The sequence below is a fragment of the Homalodisca vitripennis genome, chromosome 2, assembly GCF_021130785.1.
Source record: "Homalodisca vitripennis isolate AUS2020 chromosome 2, UT_GWSS_2.1, whole genome shotgun sequence".
Classification (NCBI taxonomy): domain Eukaryota; kingdom Metazoa; phylum Arthropoda; class Insecta; order Hemiptera; family Cicadellidae; genus Homalodisca; species Homalodisca vitripennis.
This window is the reverse complement of record NC_060208.1, coordinates 203,180,135-203,197,560: the sequence shown is the minus strand read 5'-3', so window position 1 is coordinate 203,197,560 and position 17,426 is coordinate 203,180,135. Positions and strand designations below refer to the sequence as shown.

At 34.6% G+C, this 17,426-nt stretch overlaps 1 protein-coding gene across 7 annotated transcripts in view; it reads right to left on the bottom strand.

Moving 5' to 3' along the window:
- Positions 1–7,123: 7,123 nt before the first annotated feature.
- LOC124355288 (myosin-11-like) overlaps positions 7,124–17,426 on the bottom strand; it is a 51,547-nt gene continuing 41,244 nt past the window's right edge. For 4 of the 7 annotated variants that reach the window (XM_046806351.1, XM_046806352.1, XM_046806350.1 and 1 more), the window contains one exon: positions 7,124–7,237. In XM_046806351.1, coding sequence (XP_046662307.1) covers positions 7,139–7,237 — 99 coding nt within the window. In that variant the 3' untranslated portion in view covers positions 7,124–7,138. Of the gene's footprint in view, positions 7,262–7,288; positions 7,391–17,426 lie in introns of those variants that run through there. The other 3 variants (XM_046806355.1, XM_046806356.1, XM_046806354.1) reach the window with 3 other exon arrangements.

Genomic DNA, 17,426 nt, shown 5'->3' with positions numbered 1-17,426 from the left:
AGGTGCAGGACTGGTGTTCCGGGCCATGATATTACCTCTTCTAATGAAGGACATACTGTTATGATACAATAGTGTTAATTGTGTAAACAGCCAAACATGGTTTGTATCCAAAGACCATGGTATGATTCAGTGGTGTAATTATGGGTGGAGGGGATGTGGGGTATAATACTAAAAGTAAATATTCACATAGCTTCTATCCAACTTGTCTGGAATTGCAGCAGTTAACAGTTTTACCTTGAATTATACCTCTGTAATTAATACTAATTTATAAGTATTCAGATTTATTCTTTACTACCCGATGTGATGATCCCTACACAAAACCAAGCAAGTTATACCACTCATATGACATTAAATTGGTCTTAATTCAAGGCACTGGCCAACATGCCAATGGCATAGTGCAGCGGGTACGACGGTTATCGCAAGATAACCGCATCAAGCTATGTTGAGCGTGGCTGCTGCTTGGATGGGTGACGGCTGAACGATCCTGTCCATGCAAGCTGTCCGCTTGTCCAACCATTGGTTCGTAAGTCACCTTTAAGATGTTGGTCCTCAGGTTAAGTGTTAGAGAAAGCTTCTTGGCCCCAATTTTGCCTGGTAAAATAAGACACCTTTACTTTACTTTACTATATTATAACTCAGTAAAATAAGGCAAAATAAGGATGCAACCTCGGAATGAAAGATAATAAGCTAAAAATTTGGCATACGTCTTTATTTTGATGGTATAAAACTTACCTCAAAAGTCTCATATAATCACGTTGTACGCGTCTTTAGATATTTAAGGTCAAAGTTCACGAAAATCAGTTTTTTGCAAATATCTCGTTTCCCTTACGCTAAATGACTTTGAAGATGGTTAGAGAAATTGTAGAACGGCAAATTCTCTTCAACTTTTATCTGAACTAATTTTATGTACGTTCAACCCTTTTTGAGATACAGCGCAAAGAGTAGGGGACCGCTTACGTGTATATGTGATAATGCGAGGTCAGCCAGTAGAATACAATAAATAAATGAGTTATATTGTTAATTATTATTCACTTACTATTATTATTATTACTTAATACTATTATTATTGTTATTATTATTATCATTATTATTACATTTTATTATTTATTATTTAAATATACCATATTTATAGATATTAATTATAAATTATATATTCTCTAAAATAATACTTATTTTATATTTACCAAACATACAATATTAAAAGAAATACCTTCCGTCCATATTACTTATATTACTGTGAATATTATATTTCGAAATACAAATCCCTTGTACGACGTTTGGCTGTTTCTGCGAAGCTGTAGCAGATGCCCCATTGTTATATATTGACAGGATTTTTTACTTTCTACACACCGTAACGTATGAGTTTGGAATTTATATGTATAAAGTCAGTAGTGGTGGTGAGATATTTTACTTGATGATGGTAATGGTAGGGTATTTCTCTGTGTTAGTATTTCTATACCGATAAAAAATTTATGTCATCCGTTAGTTGAAAACTACATCTTAGCATTAAAAGACGTACGATTTTTGAGTGTATCTTTTAATTGCAATGGCTGATTGTTGTTTTATTTTGTAATAAATTAATATCAGAAAGTGCTTCTGTGAGTGTTGTGCGTGGCTTAAAACATTAAAAACTGCACCATAACAAGAAAAGTATAAACGCACCATCAGTAAAAGTAAAATACTCTTGATTTTAAAAATAACGTTTTGACGAAAGCTGAAGAAAGAGGCGACTTGTTAGGAAAATTAGTCAAAAATCGTTATACTTTTTGAACATGACTTGGTAGCTGCTAAGGCTAAATATCATGCTATTTGCTACACTCATTTTTTTAAATCGAATACCTATTGATAAAAAGCATCACAAAGATGATAACATCACACAGGTCATGAAAGAGATTTTGTTATATAGAAAATAATAATGATTTCACAATTTACATTTAAAAGAGTTGAAAGATATTCCTACCGAGTACGTACCGGATGATAAGACTATCATTTCAAAATTGAGGGATAAGTATTCTCAATTCTCAATTCTCAATTCTCAATTCTTTATTCAGTTTGTACATACATACAAGAATAGTGTCATATATGTAGAATAGTACATAAATTATGTATTTAAACCTAAACTACAATTTAGTTAGCCTATTTTAAATCAAAATAAATAAAAAATGACATTTCTGAGTTAAGATTATTACTAAGTCCTATTATTTTACCAAAAAGCATCTCAAATATAAATATTTTATTGGGATTTAGGAAAAAAACTCTTCCAATGAGTAGCAGGGGCGTTGCAGCAAATATTTCTTTAAAAAACACCGGAAGCCCTTTTCATAGATTTTGCTCTTTATATTTGTCGGCAGGTGATTTAAAAATTTAATGCCCATATAAGTGGCTTTCTTTTTGTAGAAACTAAGTTTGTGTTGGGGTAAATCTAGGTTGTTTCGGTGTCTAGTGTGATAAGAATGAAATATTTACTACGCGTATCTAGTTTGTCAAGATTACTTCCTACACACATTAATGCACTCTAAAATGTATTGATCATATATTGTTGGGATTTCTAAAGTGGAAAATTTTTCTTTTACCGAGATTCTCTCTTCTAAATTTTAGAATTGTTCTTAGTGCTTTTTTTTGAAGTATCAAAATTGTGTCTAGATTTTTTTTAGATGTTCCACCATAAATGGCCAACCCGTAAGCTAAATGAGAAATGCACGTGTGCATAGTAGATTGACTTTAATGTCTCAGTGCTACACAGTAAAGACATGCGCCTCAAGATGTAGAGCCCTGATGAAATTTTGCTCGCTAAATATTTTATGTGACCATCCCAGCTAAGATTATTGTCCACATTAAGTCCTAAGAATTTGATACTATTAATTTTTTCGATTTTAGTTTTGTTTAACTGAACAATTGGTATTTCTAAAATATCTTTACTTTGTACAGTGGAAAATATCATTTGATTAGTCTTGCAGCCATTTAAAAATAGACTATTTTCTTTGAAAATAAGTTTGAATGGTTTTTAATTGTTCTTTACAGGCTATTTCCAGATTTTCATAAGTTTTAGCAGTCACAATTAAGTTAGAATCATCAGCATATAAGATCAAATTACTTTTTGTACCATTAATGTTGTTTAAGATTGAGGGCATTCCTTGGATGTAGCATAAAAACAGCAATGGTCCCAAAATAGAACCCTGAGGTACTCCATGCTTGATTTTTAGTGTGCTAGATTTATGTTTTACTACTAGAGTATTTTGTTTTGACGTAATCTCAACATACTGGGATCTGTCCGAGAGGTATGATCTAAACCAGTTTAGAGAAAGGTTTGATAAACCCATGACTTTAAGTTTGTCAAGAAGGACTTGGTGAGAAATACTGTCAAATGCTTTTGACAGGTCCATGAAAACCCCTATGGACTTGTCCCCCTTGTCTATAGAATCTATTATAGTTTCCGTAAATTCTAGCAGAGCTGAAGTAATGGATTTACCTTTACGGAATCCATGCTGCTGCCTATCAAATATAAATCATTGTTTTTTAGATGATCTACTAATCGACTGTACATAACTCGCTCATAAATTTTTGACAAAGAAGGTAAAAAAACCGATACCGGACGATAATTATTCATTTTAAATTTTTCTCCCTTCTTAAAAATTGGTATTACTCTAGACACTTTTAAAACTTCAGGGAAATTTCCAGTTATAAGCGACGAGTTAATTAAATGAACTAAAGGCTTCAACAAGGACTTACCAACATACTTAATTAGTTTCAGCGGAACTTCGTCATGGCCCGACGATGATTTATTTTTTAATGATGAAAATAATTTTATCTAATTCCTTTTCATTCTACCGGATTACACCGAAAAGGGTTTTGTATAAGATTTTGATCTAGAACATTTGCACCTTGAAATGACTTGCGGACTGTGGTTCCTTAGCTGTATTTTGGATTAAATCTCCTATTTACATCTATGAAATAGTTATTGAAAACAATTTGAGATGCTTAAAGGGTCTGATATTATTACATCATTATCATTTTTTATACAATTTATAGAACCCTTTAGGACATTAGAACTTTTTCCAATCTCTTTATTTATAATTTGCCATGTTTTCTTACTGATATTATCTGAGTTTCTAATTTGTCTGTCATAAAAGGTTTTTTTTTGCATTAACTAGCTTAGTTTTGTAATCTTTGGTTTTCAATTTACAATATTTCATGAAATCTTCACTACCACTACGTTTTAGCTTGTTTTGTAAGCTCAACAATATCCTTCTGTTCCATAATCAATTTGTCACTAATCCAGCTGCATTTACTTTTACCAAGATATTTTTTTACTTTTTTTTTAGGAAAAATTAAGTTAAAGTTGTATTGAAAAATACTGTTTGGGGGGGGGTGGGGGGGGGGGGGGGTGGGGGGGGGGGGGGGTGGGGGGGGGGGGGGGTGGGGGGGGGGGGGGGTGGGGGGGGGGGGGGGTGGGGGGGGGAATTTTTGAAGATTCCATTTTGCAGGTTCTTAGGCCTGACAACGATCTTCGTTTTCTTGTATTCTCAAATTGCATCAAATTTAAGATGTCTTTGGAAACTACAACCATCGAAATTTCTAAGAGTTGAAAATGTACATTATTTTATGATAGAATGTTTACACAACTGGTATTGTGCCTAATTTTCAAGTTCACATCAAATCTAAACATTTCTAGCACAAAAAACAATCTTGATATATTTCAATACAAGGGTTGCTATTTATATTTCTAGACTAACAATAAAAAAACAATTATTTATAATTGAGTCTATTTATTTTATTTATTGTTTAAAAAAAACTCCATTAAGATTAATACACTTTTCCATACCTTAGAATGAATTTTCGAAGCACTTTTTCCATCTGGACAGAGGTCAAAATATATGTTTTTAAACACAAAAACACCTTCTTCTTGTGTTGAAAATCGTTGACTATGCAGTTTGTTTTTTATGTATAGGACCAAATGAAGTAATTGGGTGACAAATAGTGGACAGCCCATCCTGGCACTTTAAAAATTCAATTGGTTGAGAAGCAGTGTGAGAGCTTGCATTGTCACAATGAAGAATGATTCACCTCTTCTTTGAAATTTTCTCAATTTCTCCAATGACTTCTGGCAAACAAATAGCTGAGTACCATTCAGAGTTTGACCATCTTATGTTGCTCTAATGCCACTATTGCCACATGACAAATAATTCCAAAGAAACAGACAATCATTTACTTTGATGTGCTTCTTCTGGAAACAACTTTTGCTGGATTTTACTTGTCTAGAAAGACCCATACAGTTATCGATTTTTGTTTTGGGGTCATATACGAAAATCCATGATTCTTTACCTATGCAGATATTATACACAGCCTTTAATGCACCTTTGGTAAATTGTTTCAACATTCACGGACTTTGTCCTGGTGTGAACATCGGCCACATTTGAACTCATTATACCAGTTTTTTAGAGCACTGTAAGATGGGGCTTCATCGCTATATAAAATAGTAAGTTTGAAATTATGAAAAATAATTACATGAAAGTGCTCATGGGTCAGTTCAAATTTTTACTAGGGACTGCACATTATTAAATGAAAATGACAAATTGTTGTGGTTGAGGTTACGTTCTGCAATGTATAGTTTTACACCGAAAATGTTAGCTGATAGCTAGAAACAATCAGTGTTGCAAGGGCTAAAAATATAAATAGCAAACCTTGTATTTAACATCTCTAAGATGAAAAAGGCTCTCCACAGTCACTGGAAATATGGCTGGAAAATCTCCATATTGTCAATTTGTTTTGTTATGGTGTGAACAGGTGGGCTTACAATTAATACATTAAATTTGACACAGATACCAAGTTTATCTATGTTTTTCTCTCCCGTATTCCATCATGCCCTTTGTTTTTTTATGAACTTCATAAAATATATACCTCTCACAACCAAAACTAAAAAGGACAAACTTTATTAGACATATACAGTGAGTATGTCTATTAGTGAATCATAATATAGAGCTGTATATATTAACTCATCAAATAAATTTCTAATGATTTTAATAGTCAAACGAAAACTTTTCCGTTCTATATATTTATATTAAGACCAAAAATACACCCACATATGGAGAGTTTTTCAAAGTTTAAAAATAACAGAGCTATTTGTTATAACAGCAGCAGATACGCAAATTTTACAAATCTTCACAATCACTTTTGGTCATAACATTTGGTTACAGACATAAAAAGACATTTTGGGGGAAATCTTTTCTTAAAATAAGACAGTTTTTTAATGTTTCTTGATCTATTATATTGAATTTATAATGGAGCAAGTTAGATACCTTACATTTTGGCAGTTAGAAGTACAGAGCAAGAAATTTGAGTTCAAGGCAAGGTTAGGGTCTCCCCAAGGAATGGAGATATGTAACAAATATAACATTTTTCAGCCTTTGGAGAACTAAAATAGTGCACTAAATATATAAAGCACAGAATGTTTATTTTAGTCTCTCAAATATTGTTCCATTTGTTCTATAACCAACTCACAGGACAACTGAACTTTGCACACCAGTTACATAAAAAATAATATATTGAAACTTGAATTTTGATTTATTTAAAGCTTCAATATAAAACTCCATTTTTCTTATGAAATGTCTGAGAAATCCACAATGATGACATTTGTCTTGGAATCAGCTTCTGATCTTTATGTCAGGAATACTACTAACATTTCTGGGAAATAAAGTTTTTGACATTTCCTTACAAAAAATAAATAATGTTGAAATATTGAACAATAATAAATAGTAGAACTTGCATACAATGGAACCACTTTTGAGATAAGCCACCAAGATTTCTGAGAATTTATTGTTTGGGACTCCATGTGATGATTTCTAAAAAGAAATTAATCTCCAAAGTAACTTTCTACTAGTCAATGTTTGTAAAAGAACAGAAAAATATGATAAAAAATCCGGAATTACCTTTTTCCTACGTGACCTCATTAATCTTCTAATTGTCTATTTAAAATTATTTAATAGCACCTTCTACTCACTAAAAAGTTATTTGAGCAAACAAATACAGCCATAACTTTATATTATATATGTAATTAGTAATATGATTCGTACGTTGCTCAGTTATTGCGTACTGAAATTAGGTAACAACTTATTTGCTATATAAGAGAAGACATGAGTACTTACATCCTAGAGGATTCCTTTGAGGGAATATCTTTATTTCCAAACGTAACCACTAATTTCGGATCCGGCCATTCCCTTTTTGGTCTTTGCTGCACAACCTCTCAGAAAAAACAACCAAATTACTGCAAATGCGAAACTAGTTTCCAATAAAAGACTGTTCCAAGGGAAGCAAATCAATGTGCATAATAAGAACCATATTCCTAAGTTATCACTGTGTGGTTGAGCGTTATATTGACAATAATATAACAATACTGAAATAAGAACAATTAAAATACATTAATATTAATAACGTTAAATGTTTAAAATTTTGTTCTAAATTTATAAATAACACATTGATTAGACAAACATATTTTTTGCTCAACATAATGCATTTATTGTCTGCTTAATAAAGAAGGGATCATTCAAGACGTCGCCACATATGAGGCTGAGAGAAATATAAAACTCAATTTAATTTCTACATGTATTGTACAAGGTTTAAGTGCATAGTTAAAAGTATTAGATAAGGACAAAATGCTCTCTTGTCCCCTTCACATTAATCTGTTTGACAGTATAGCCTTGGTACTCTCAAGCTACACAGATTGCGCTATCCTGTCTCCTTGAAATTAATTTGTTTGACAATATAGCCTTGGTACTTTCAAGCTACACAGATTGCGCTATCCTGTCTCCTTGACATTAATCTGTTTGACAGTATAGCCTTGGTACTCTCAAGCTACAGGGATTGCGCTATCCTGTCTCCTTGAAATTAATCTGTTTGACAGTATAGCCTTGGTACTCTCAAGCTACAGGGATTGCACTATCCTGTCTCCTTGAAATTAATTTGTTTGACAGTATAGCCTTGGTACTTTCAAGTTACACAGATTGCGCTATCCTGTCTCCTTGAAATTAATCTGTTTGACAGTATAGCCTTGGTACTCTCAAGCTACAGGGATTGCGCTATCCTGTCTCCTTGAAATTAATCTGTTTGACAGTATAGCCTTGGTACTCTCAAGCTACAGGGATTGCGCTATCCTGCCTCCTTGAAATTAATCTGTTTGACAGTATAGCCTTGGTACTCTCAAGCTACAGAGACTTCAGCTAAGGGACATCTGTAAAACAAAATTTGTGGAACTTCTAAATTCTTAGTGTGATATCCATTTACATGTATGAAGCTCCAACACAAGTAAATAAGAAAAAGATTTAACCCTTCCAGGGTCAACTTACTGTAGCCTTAGATTGCCTATTATTGTGTTGGGGTAAAAAAAGTTTTTTGACCAAAACTGCTCAATTTGATTTTAAATTGCTTACCTGTCATGGAAAAATTGAAATTTATCCATAAATAATTTTTTCCCACCTTTTTTTGTGTGATAGACCAGTATGCGTATATAAGCGTCATTAACCCTTCCACGAATTGACATGCGTATATAAATATAATTGATGTTTAGGTTTAGCGTAATAAAAACATTTTATGATTAAAAATAAGTATGTATTACATGATTAGGGTTAACATACAAAACAAATAAAGTAAAAACTAATCATATAACTAAGAAGATTGATCACTGTTCATTCACATAGTCCTCCATGTTATGATAAGCTTCGAAACAGCTATCTGGGTGAAGGAACGGTTTGTTGACACACGTTTTACAAAAATAGATCGTTCCTTTTCTCAGATATTTTTTGTAGCAGACATGGCATCGATGACCCTTTGTGTCTCTTCCCATGAGATGAAGTTTTCCGTCTAGTCGTGGTACGCGGGGTGCAGAGCGACTGAGAAAGAAAGAGGCAGGCAGCTGACAATGACCTTGACTTGCCGCTAAAACCCCTCCCCCCACCAAGCAGCCAGAGCCATTCCGGCACAACCCTTCCCCCACCTTACTGCCACCAAACTACTTCACTCAATAACTACAGAACTGATTGCAAATTTACTTTTTAGAGTACAACTGGGTGGGATGTATGAATAAAATATTCATTACTTATTCTAAGGCAACGTACATTATAAATTTCATCTACATCAATTCAATAGGTATGATCGAGTATGAAACAACCTAACAACTTCAGTTCAGTACGCCAAGTGGAGAGCGACTCAGTAAACAAAGAGGCAACCGACAATTACCTTCATTCAGTTGCCGCTAAAGCCCCTCCCACCCCCCAAGCAGCTCAAGCCACTCCGGCACCCCCCCAACCATACTGCCGCCAAATTACTTATATTATGTTCCCGATTAGCTGGAATAGCTGACAACTGCAAACAATAAGGATATTCATAAACATGATTATGCATATATACACACATTTGACGCTTGGCCAAAATAAGTGTATGCGTAAGTATACGCATATGACCTCCGGGAAATGTTAAGTTAGGCGTATATAACCGTCATTGACCCGGGAAGGGTTAACAATAGATGACCTATACCAATACAATGTCTAGTCAATGTCTGATACGAGGTGTGATCAAAAAGTTCCAGAACTGAATTTTTATACATTTATTCATACAACATACAGGTTATTCGAATTTGTCTAGTCGAAATCCAATCCAACATGGCGGACACCCATCATTCTACATGAAAGTGGTCCAGTTTTAAAGTGTGATTTAAGTGGGAAATTCAACAAAATGCCTACTTTTCTTCACATCAAACACAACCTTTAAACTGTAAGTCCATTTATTTACAAAAAAATTACACTTACAAGAACTTGAGAATACTTTATTCAAGGAACAAAAATTTCAAGCTACTTAAATTAATCAATCTTAAGCATAAACGTTCACTACAAAACAATTATTTATCATTATTAATGATATCTGCAAAATATTTAATTTATACCATGAATGCACAAGTCTATAAAAATTAGACATACCATATGGAACAGTACACGCATCATACGGTGACCTACTTTGAAACTGTGTGGTAAATTCAAATTTAAATTCAAAACATCCTTTATTCATTAATAATGTACATTATGATACATTGAATAGTGTCAGAAGTTTTATAATTAAAATACAATTATTAAATGGTCAAAAAACAAATTACAATATGGACCATCATTGGTAGTAAAAAAGACTATTATTGCTTAAAATGCTCAGATTGATGTGTTAATTACAAAAAATGTCTTTAAAGTTAAAAATAAAATCTAAATTAGTTGTCCCTGTTACAACATGCTAACAATATATCAATATATATCAATGTATGAACTACACAGACAAGTAGTCGCGAGGTGCTAACAACAACATCGCTGACTGTACAAACATCAGCAAACTCCTCACTTGACCTACCATACTGTAATATAATATATCAATGTATGAAACTACACATAGTCGCGAGGTGCTAACAACAACATCGCTGACTGTGCAAACATCAGCAAACTCCTCACTTGACCTACCATACTGTAATATAATATATCAATGTATGAACTACACAGACAAGTAGTTAACAACAACATCGCTGACTGTGCAAACATCAGCATCCTCACTTGACACCATACTGTACAATGTATGAACTACACAGACAAGTAGTCGCGAGGTGCTAACAACAACATCGCTGACTGTACAAACATCAGCAAACTCCTCACTTGACCTACCATACTGTAATATAATATATCAATGTATGAACTACACAGACAAGTAGTCGCGAGGTGCTAACAACAACATCGCTGACTGTGCAAACATCAGCAAACTCCTCACTTGACCTACCATACTGCTGCTGACTGTGCAACTGACAACGGCACCAACACTCGGCTGTTATTTATCTACATCTGACTTCCATCACCTATCTAGTTTAGGCTGTCTGGATCTTTCTACTTGACAAGGAACTAGATTACTCCTCAAAATCAAACAAAATTGTACACTTCTTTTTATTAATTAAGTATTAATACAATATTTTATTCATCATGACAACAGCAATCAGTCAAAGCTAGAATAAAAATCTGTACACCATTTTATTCATAAGGACAACAGCAATCAGCCAAAGCTAGAATAAAAAACTGTTTATCATTTTATTCATCAGGACAACAGCAATCAGCCAAAGCTAGAATAAAAAACTGTTTTATCCTCATTTTCAATATTTACTTTAAAATCTGTTATACTACTACACATCTGCCAACATAAATATAAATATACAGACCAATCTTAGAATTTTAATACATTCCATTTTCTCTAACATGGCAGTAAAATTCAATAAAGGCGACAAGGTGTTTGCTAAGGTAAGAGGCTTTCCTTACTGGCCTGCCATAATTGACAATGTATCTTTCACAGAAAAACAACAAGCAAAATACGAAGTAATTTTCTTTGGGACCCAAGAGACAGCCACTGTAAATGATAAAGATGCTTGTTTGTATTCTGAATACAAACACATACATGGAAGACCAAAGCTTGACAATTTTAGAAATAAAAAACTCAATCAAGCCCTGAAGGAAGCAGAGACAAATGAATCAGCTGAAGCAAATGACATGAAAGAACAAGATGAAGATATTGTCTTAAATAAAATTGATGCACTAAACACATCTGTAAAACGTCTTGAAGAAAGCTTAACAGAAGAAAATCTATTAAAAGGCTCAGAAAATGATGAAGAAAAACTAAAATTGGCTGCCAAAATTGGAACAGCATTATTGGAGGAAAACAATTTACTGAAGAGACAAAAATTTGAACTAGAAACGAAACTAACGTTTGCTGAGGAAAAGGCAGAGGGACTTGAAAGAGAAAAAGAAATATGTGCTCTAAAAATTGAAGAACTTTTATACCAGCTACAAGAAATACATAATAATTCGGAGAAGGAAAAACAGATACGTACAGAAATGCAACAGATATTTGAGGAAAATGACAGAAAACAAAATTAAATAATCAATGAATATATACATGAAATTGACACCTTGGAGAAAAGCATCAATGTTTTGCAAAGAAACCTAAAAGAACATATAACAACAGACAACAAATCTACAAGCTATACAAACTCGGGAACTCAAACTGACCAAAACATGAGTACTCCTACTCATATGCCTGAAAACACAACAGTTTTTATTGAGCTAGCGGAAGTGAAGTCAAAACAACATCTTCTGGAGGAAGACATTAAAACCTTAAAAGCTGAAGTAGTAAAAGGTAAGTTATTCTGTGAAGAAGCTCCAATGACCCCATTGGCAAAAAAACAAACTGCCTCAAAAAAACCATCCTCACAAACCCATGCTCAGACCCAACTACAGACACATAATACACCCTTATCCCAAAAAGTAAATATATCCCCAATCAGAACACACAGGAAAAACAAATTTACTGTTTCTCTACAAGTGGCTAAAAGTAAATACAAACAAAATTTAAAGAAAAGCCTAAATACTCCTCTTGTAGAAATCAGTGAAACAATTAAAGAGTTTGGCACTTTCCGAGTTCAAAACAGCCCACCATTTACAGCAAAATTACTCAAAAAGAATCAAACATATGAAGATCTTTTAAATAAACACTTGGAAGAAGTTACTGGAAGAGGATCTAGTGGTTTTTCTCCTGAAAATGACCACTCTTTTTTAGGAGTAAAACTAAAGAAAATAAAACACCTATAGTAAGAGCTACAAGGATCTTCCACCAGAATGTAGATCGGATAGGTAAGAAAGTGGACCGACTTAATCATCTTTTAAACATGACTCACCCTGATATTCTAGTCTTAACTGAGCATGGGCTTGATCCAACAACAATAAAAAGTACTAAACTACAACCTTGTAACGGCATATGGGAGGGATTACCACCAAAAGGGCGGAGTTGCAATTTACAAGAGTGAGAAACTTGATAACCATGTAGAAAGTCTTGACATAGAAGGACACAGTGAAGAACTTATGTGTGAGATGGCTGGGATAAAACTTCTTTCCGATAAAGATTTACCTCTTCTTATTCTTGGAATTTATCGTCCGCCCAGCACTCCTATACTTGATGCTCTGGCACTGATCGGGAATGCACTTGACACAATTCTTTGTGGTGATAATAGTGTTGTAGTTATTGTTGGTGACCTAAATGCTAACAGCTTGTTGGGTCCAAGCTAACAGCTTGGACCCAACAAATAACGATACAATAAGGTTGCAAGAATTTTTAACATCATTTGACATCCATAGGGTTAAACTGCCACCCACAAGAGTGACCCCAACCTCAATTTCTTCCATTGATGTAGTCTGCATCAATACTAATATGGACAGAGTCAAAGTTGATGTGGTGAATACCTGCATATCTGACCATACTGGGCAGCTAACTACCATTTCAATTCCTTCCAAAATTAAAAAGCCGTCAACTTCAATTCGCAGACACTTAAATACAAGAAATCTGACAAACCTCAAACAAATACTGGATGCTCAAACTTGGGAAATTGTATTTCAAGCTGTTCATGCCCAAACTGCATATAAATACTTTAGCGAAATATTAGCAGATGCTTTAAATATAGCCTGTCCTCCTGTATCATCACGCAACAGACCTTTAAGAACTCCTAAACCAGAGAGGCACAATCTTGAAGCTGAAGAATTAAGAAAACAGTTTATTGAAGCTCAAGAACTGTATGTTTTAAATGGGAATGAGGCTGATCGGCTTGAGATGATACAACGAAAGAAGACCTATGACTTGAAACTTCACAGCTTAAGAAGGCAAGCTAATGAGTATTTTGTAGCACAATCAACGAACAAAACCAAAGCTATATGGAAAGTTGTGAACAGTGAGAGAGTGTCAAGAAAAGATATTGGTGAAATGAAGTGGAAGATAAATACTGAAGGAGGGACAACTGAATAGCCTAGAAAAGTGGCTGAGCTCTTTAATGAATATTTTACAAGTATAGCTGAAGAGACCTTAAAAGTGAATTGTCTTCATCAGTCTTCCTCTTATGCTCTACATCTAGCTCAACCTGACCACCCTCTTTCAACGTTTCAGCCTACTACTGGGGAAGAAATTCTCAAGATAATCAACTCAATGAAGACCTCATCTGCAGCTGGAATTGATGACATCACTTCACAACTTTTCAAATTCTGTGCTTCTGAATTAACTCATCCTCTAACAGACGTTGTAAATAAATCTCTATCTCAAGGAATTTTCCCAGACGAGCTCAAAATTTCCAAAACATATCCACTACACAAACAAGGAAAGAAACATGAAATGAAAAACTTCAGGCCAATTTCCTTATTACCTACAGCCTCAAAAGTTATTGAGAAAGTTGTATTAATACGACTTTTTCATCACCTACAACTGAATAATCTTTTACCTGCTGGACAGCATGGCTTTTTACCAGAAAAATCAACATTGACTGCTCTTACAGAACTTGTAGAAAAAATTATTGACTGCATCGAAGCTGGAAACACGGTTAATAGCACATTTTTGGATCTTAGCAAAGCATTTGATTGCCTTGACCACAGTTTAATTTTAACAAAACTTGACAGGCTAGGAATCAAAGACACTGCACTTCAATGGTTTCATAGCTATCTAAGTGAACGAAGACAAATAGCAGAACTGAAACAGACTATTAATGGAAGAACAGTAAATATAAAATCTGCTTCACGAGAAGTAAAAAGAGGAGTCCCCCAAGGGTCTGTGTTGGGACCAGTCTTGTTCGTTCTGTTCACTTGCGACCTCTCCACATTCATGGAACCTTACAGTCAGACAATCATGTATGCTGATGACACTGTGCTGCTGTCCAACAACAAATCAGCTGAGGCTTTAGAAATAGCCTCATACATATCTGTCAGCATGGCTCATGATTACTGTATAGCAAACGACTTGGTCTTCAACGAAGAGAAGACAACACAGATGATTTTGGGTAAGCACAAGAACAAAGTCTCTGGAACACCCAAGATCGCAACTGTTGAACAAACAAAGCACCTTGGAATGATTCTTGATGACAAACTTTCATGGGACAGCCACATTGATTCTCTTTGCTTAAAACTCAACACCGCTTTGTATGTACTGAGAAGAACCACGGCAGTGAGTACAGAATTGACTACAAAGACAGTCTATCACTCGCTCTTTGAGTCTCATGTTAGATATGGAGTGATTCTATGGGGCAGCTCGTCCTCAAAGAACCTTCAGCGGATCCTACTCATTCAAAAGCGAGCAGTAAGAATCATGGCTTCCCTCCAACATCAAGATAGTTGTAGAGAGGTATTTAAAACACTAAGAATATTGACAGTTGTGGCTATTTATATAATTGAAGTCATTGTACATGCCTCCAAACAAGGACTTACTAGAAATGGTGATCTTCATGGCCTGCAAACAAGACATGCTCAAGACTTCAGCCTGGCAATACACAGGACATCTCTATTTTCCAAAAAACCATCATATGCAGGAGCGAAACTCTATAATCTACTCCCACCTAAGCTGAAAGAAGACAATCCTGAAATTCTAAAACGAAGCCTGAAGACCTGGTTGCTGAGAGAATCAATCTAAAGCCTGGAAGAATTTGTGACATGCTGTAGAACATCCCAAGGAGAGACATGACCTTATGTATTATTTAGATTTAATTTTTTTATTTGTTTTATCGATTGTTGACCCTTATTCTGTACTTGATGTTCACGAATAAAGCCTACTGATTGATTGATTGATTGATTGTCTCCTTCAAAGTACTCCCCTTGGGAAGCTACACACTTTTCCCACTGATCAAAGGCCCCAGAAAAATCTTCTTTTGTAAAGGTGTTTAGCAGCTCCGTCGTTTTTTCTTTAATTTCGTCAACTGTTTGAAATCTTCGTCCTTTCAGGGGTCTCTTGAGCTTTGGGAAGAGAAAAAAGTCTGCTGGAGCCAGGTCAGGTGAGTAGGGGGGCTGAGGAATGACAGTCATTGCGTTTTTTACACAAAAGTCATGGATAACTAATGCAGAGTGAACAGGAGCATTGTCATGGTGAAGAACCCAATCACCACTTTGCCACAGCTCAGGTCTCTTTCTTCTCACAGCATTACGCAATTTTCGGAGGGTTTCAAGATAAACAAAACGATTAATTGTTTGACCTTGTGGAAGGAATTCATAGTAGACGACACTGTTACAGTCAAAGAAAACCGTAAACATGACCTTCACATTTGATTTGACTTTACGTGCTTTCTTGGGTCTTGGATAGCCTTTTGATGTCCATTGTGATGATTGGGCTTTTGTTTCCACATCGTAACCAAAAACCCATGTCTCGTCTCCCGTAATGACATGATCCAAGAAGCTTTCGTCGTCATTTGCATTTTGAAGTTCCTCAGAAACATGAATTCGGTGTTGTTTTTGGTCTTCAGTCAACAGTTTTGGCACAAACTTTGCTGCAACACGACGCATTTGAAATGTTTCAGTTAAAATTTCCTGACATGACCCAAATGAAATGTTACAATCTTCTGCCATTTCACGGATTGTTAGTCGACGGTCTGATCGTACGAGAGCGTTCACTTTAGCAACATTGTCATCATTGATTGACGTTGAAGGGCGTCTGGAACAAGCATCGTCGTCTGTGGATGTTCGGCCATCTTTAAACCTCTTGAACCACTGATGGCAGCATGATCGGCTTAGACATTCTTCACCAAAAGCCTCTTGTAACATCAAAAAGGTTTCAGAAAACGTTTTGTTCAGTTTCACACAAACACGTTGCTATTCTTTCACATTCATTTCCATTAAACAAAAAATAGCCAAACTCTATATAACTAATCTCAAACAAACTGTGCTAATGTTACTTTCAGTGATGTTATGATTGATCTGCAAACACAGCTGTGTTACTGTTTAGTCAGGGAATACAATGCTGCCAACCGCATCGCTGTGAGACATTGTATTCCCATAGTATATCAAAAGTCCTGGAAGTACATCATACAGCCCAGTAAAAAAAAAAAAAAAAAAAAACAATCCTACATGGGAAATTACTAAAATTTCTGCCTACTACATTATGACATATGCAAACCTGAAAATAAGCCTAATGAGAGGGTTACAACATCCGTTCCATTCAATTCTTGAATTTCTGAACTGCTAAATCATAACCTAATTTGAACTAACTACACAAGTTGCTGTAACATTTGTGGAAATTGTATATTTCTCTAAGAAATCAGTAAATACAGTTTATTTTCTATTGTGATTGAATACTATAACCACAAGTATTTTTGCAATTACTAGAGGAAAAATACAAATACATAATAAATTGTCTGCTCTTAGAAAGAGAAAACTATAACTCTTAGAAAACAAAATACTGTAAAAATATTACAGTAATTTGTAAATAATTGTATTGTTACATTTTCAAGGAGTAAAGTTTGAATCTGTATCAAAAAAATGTGTATCAAGAAGGTAGGTCACTATCACTACTAGTGGTTCAAATTCACCTCAATGACAACAAATGTATCTCCCAAAATGCGAATAGATAAA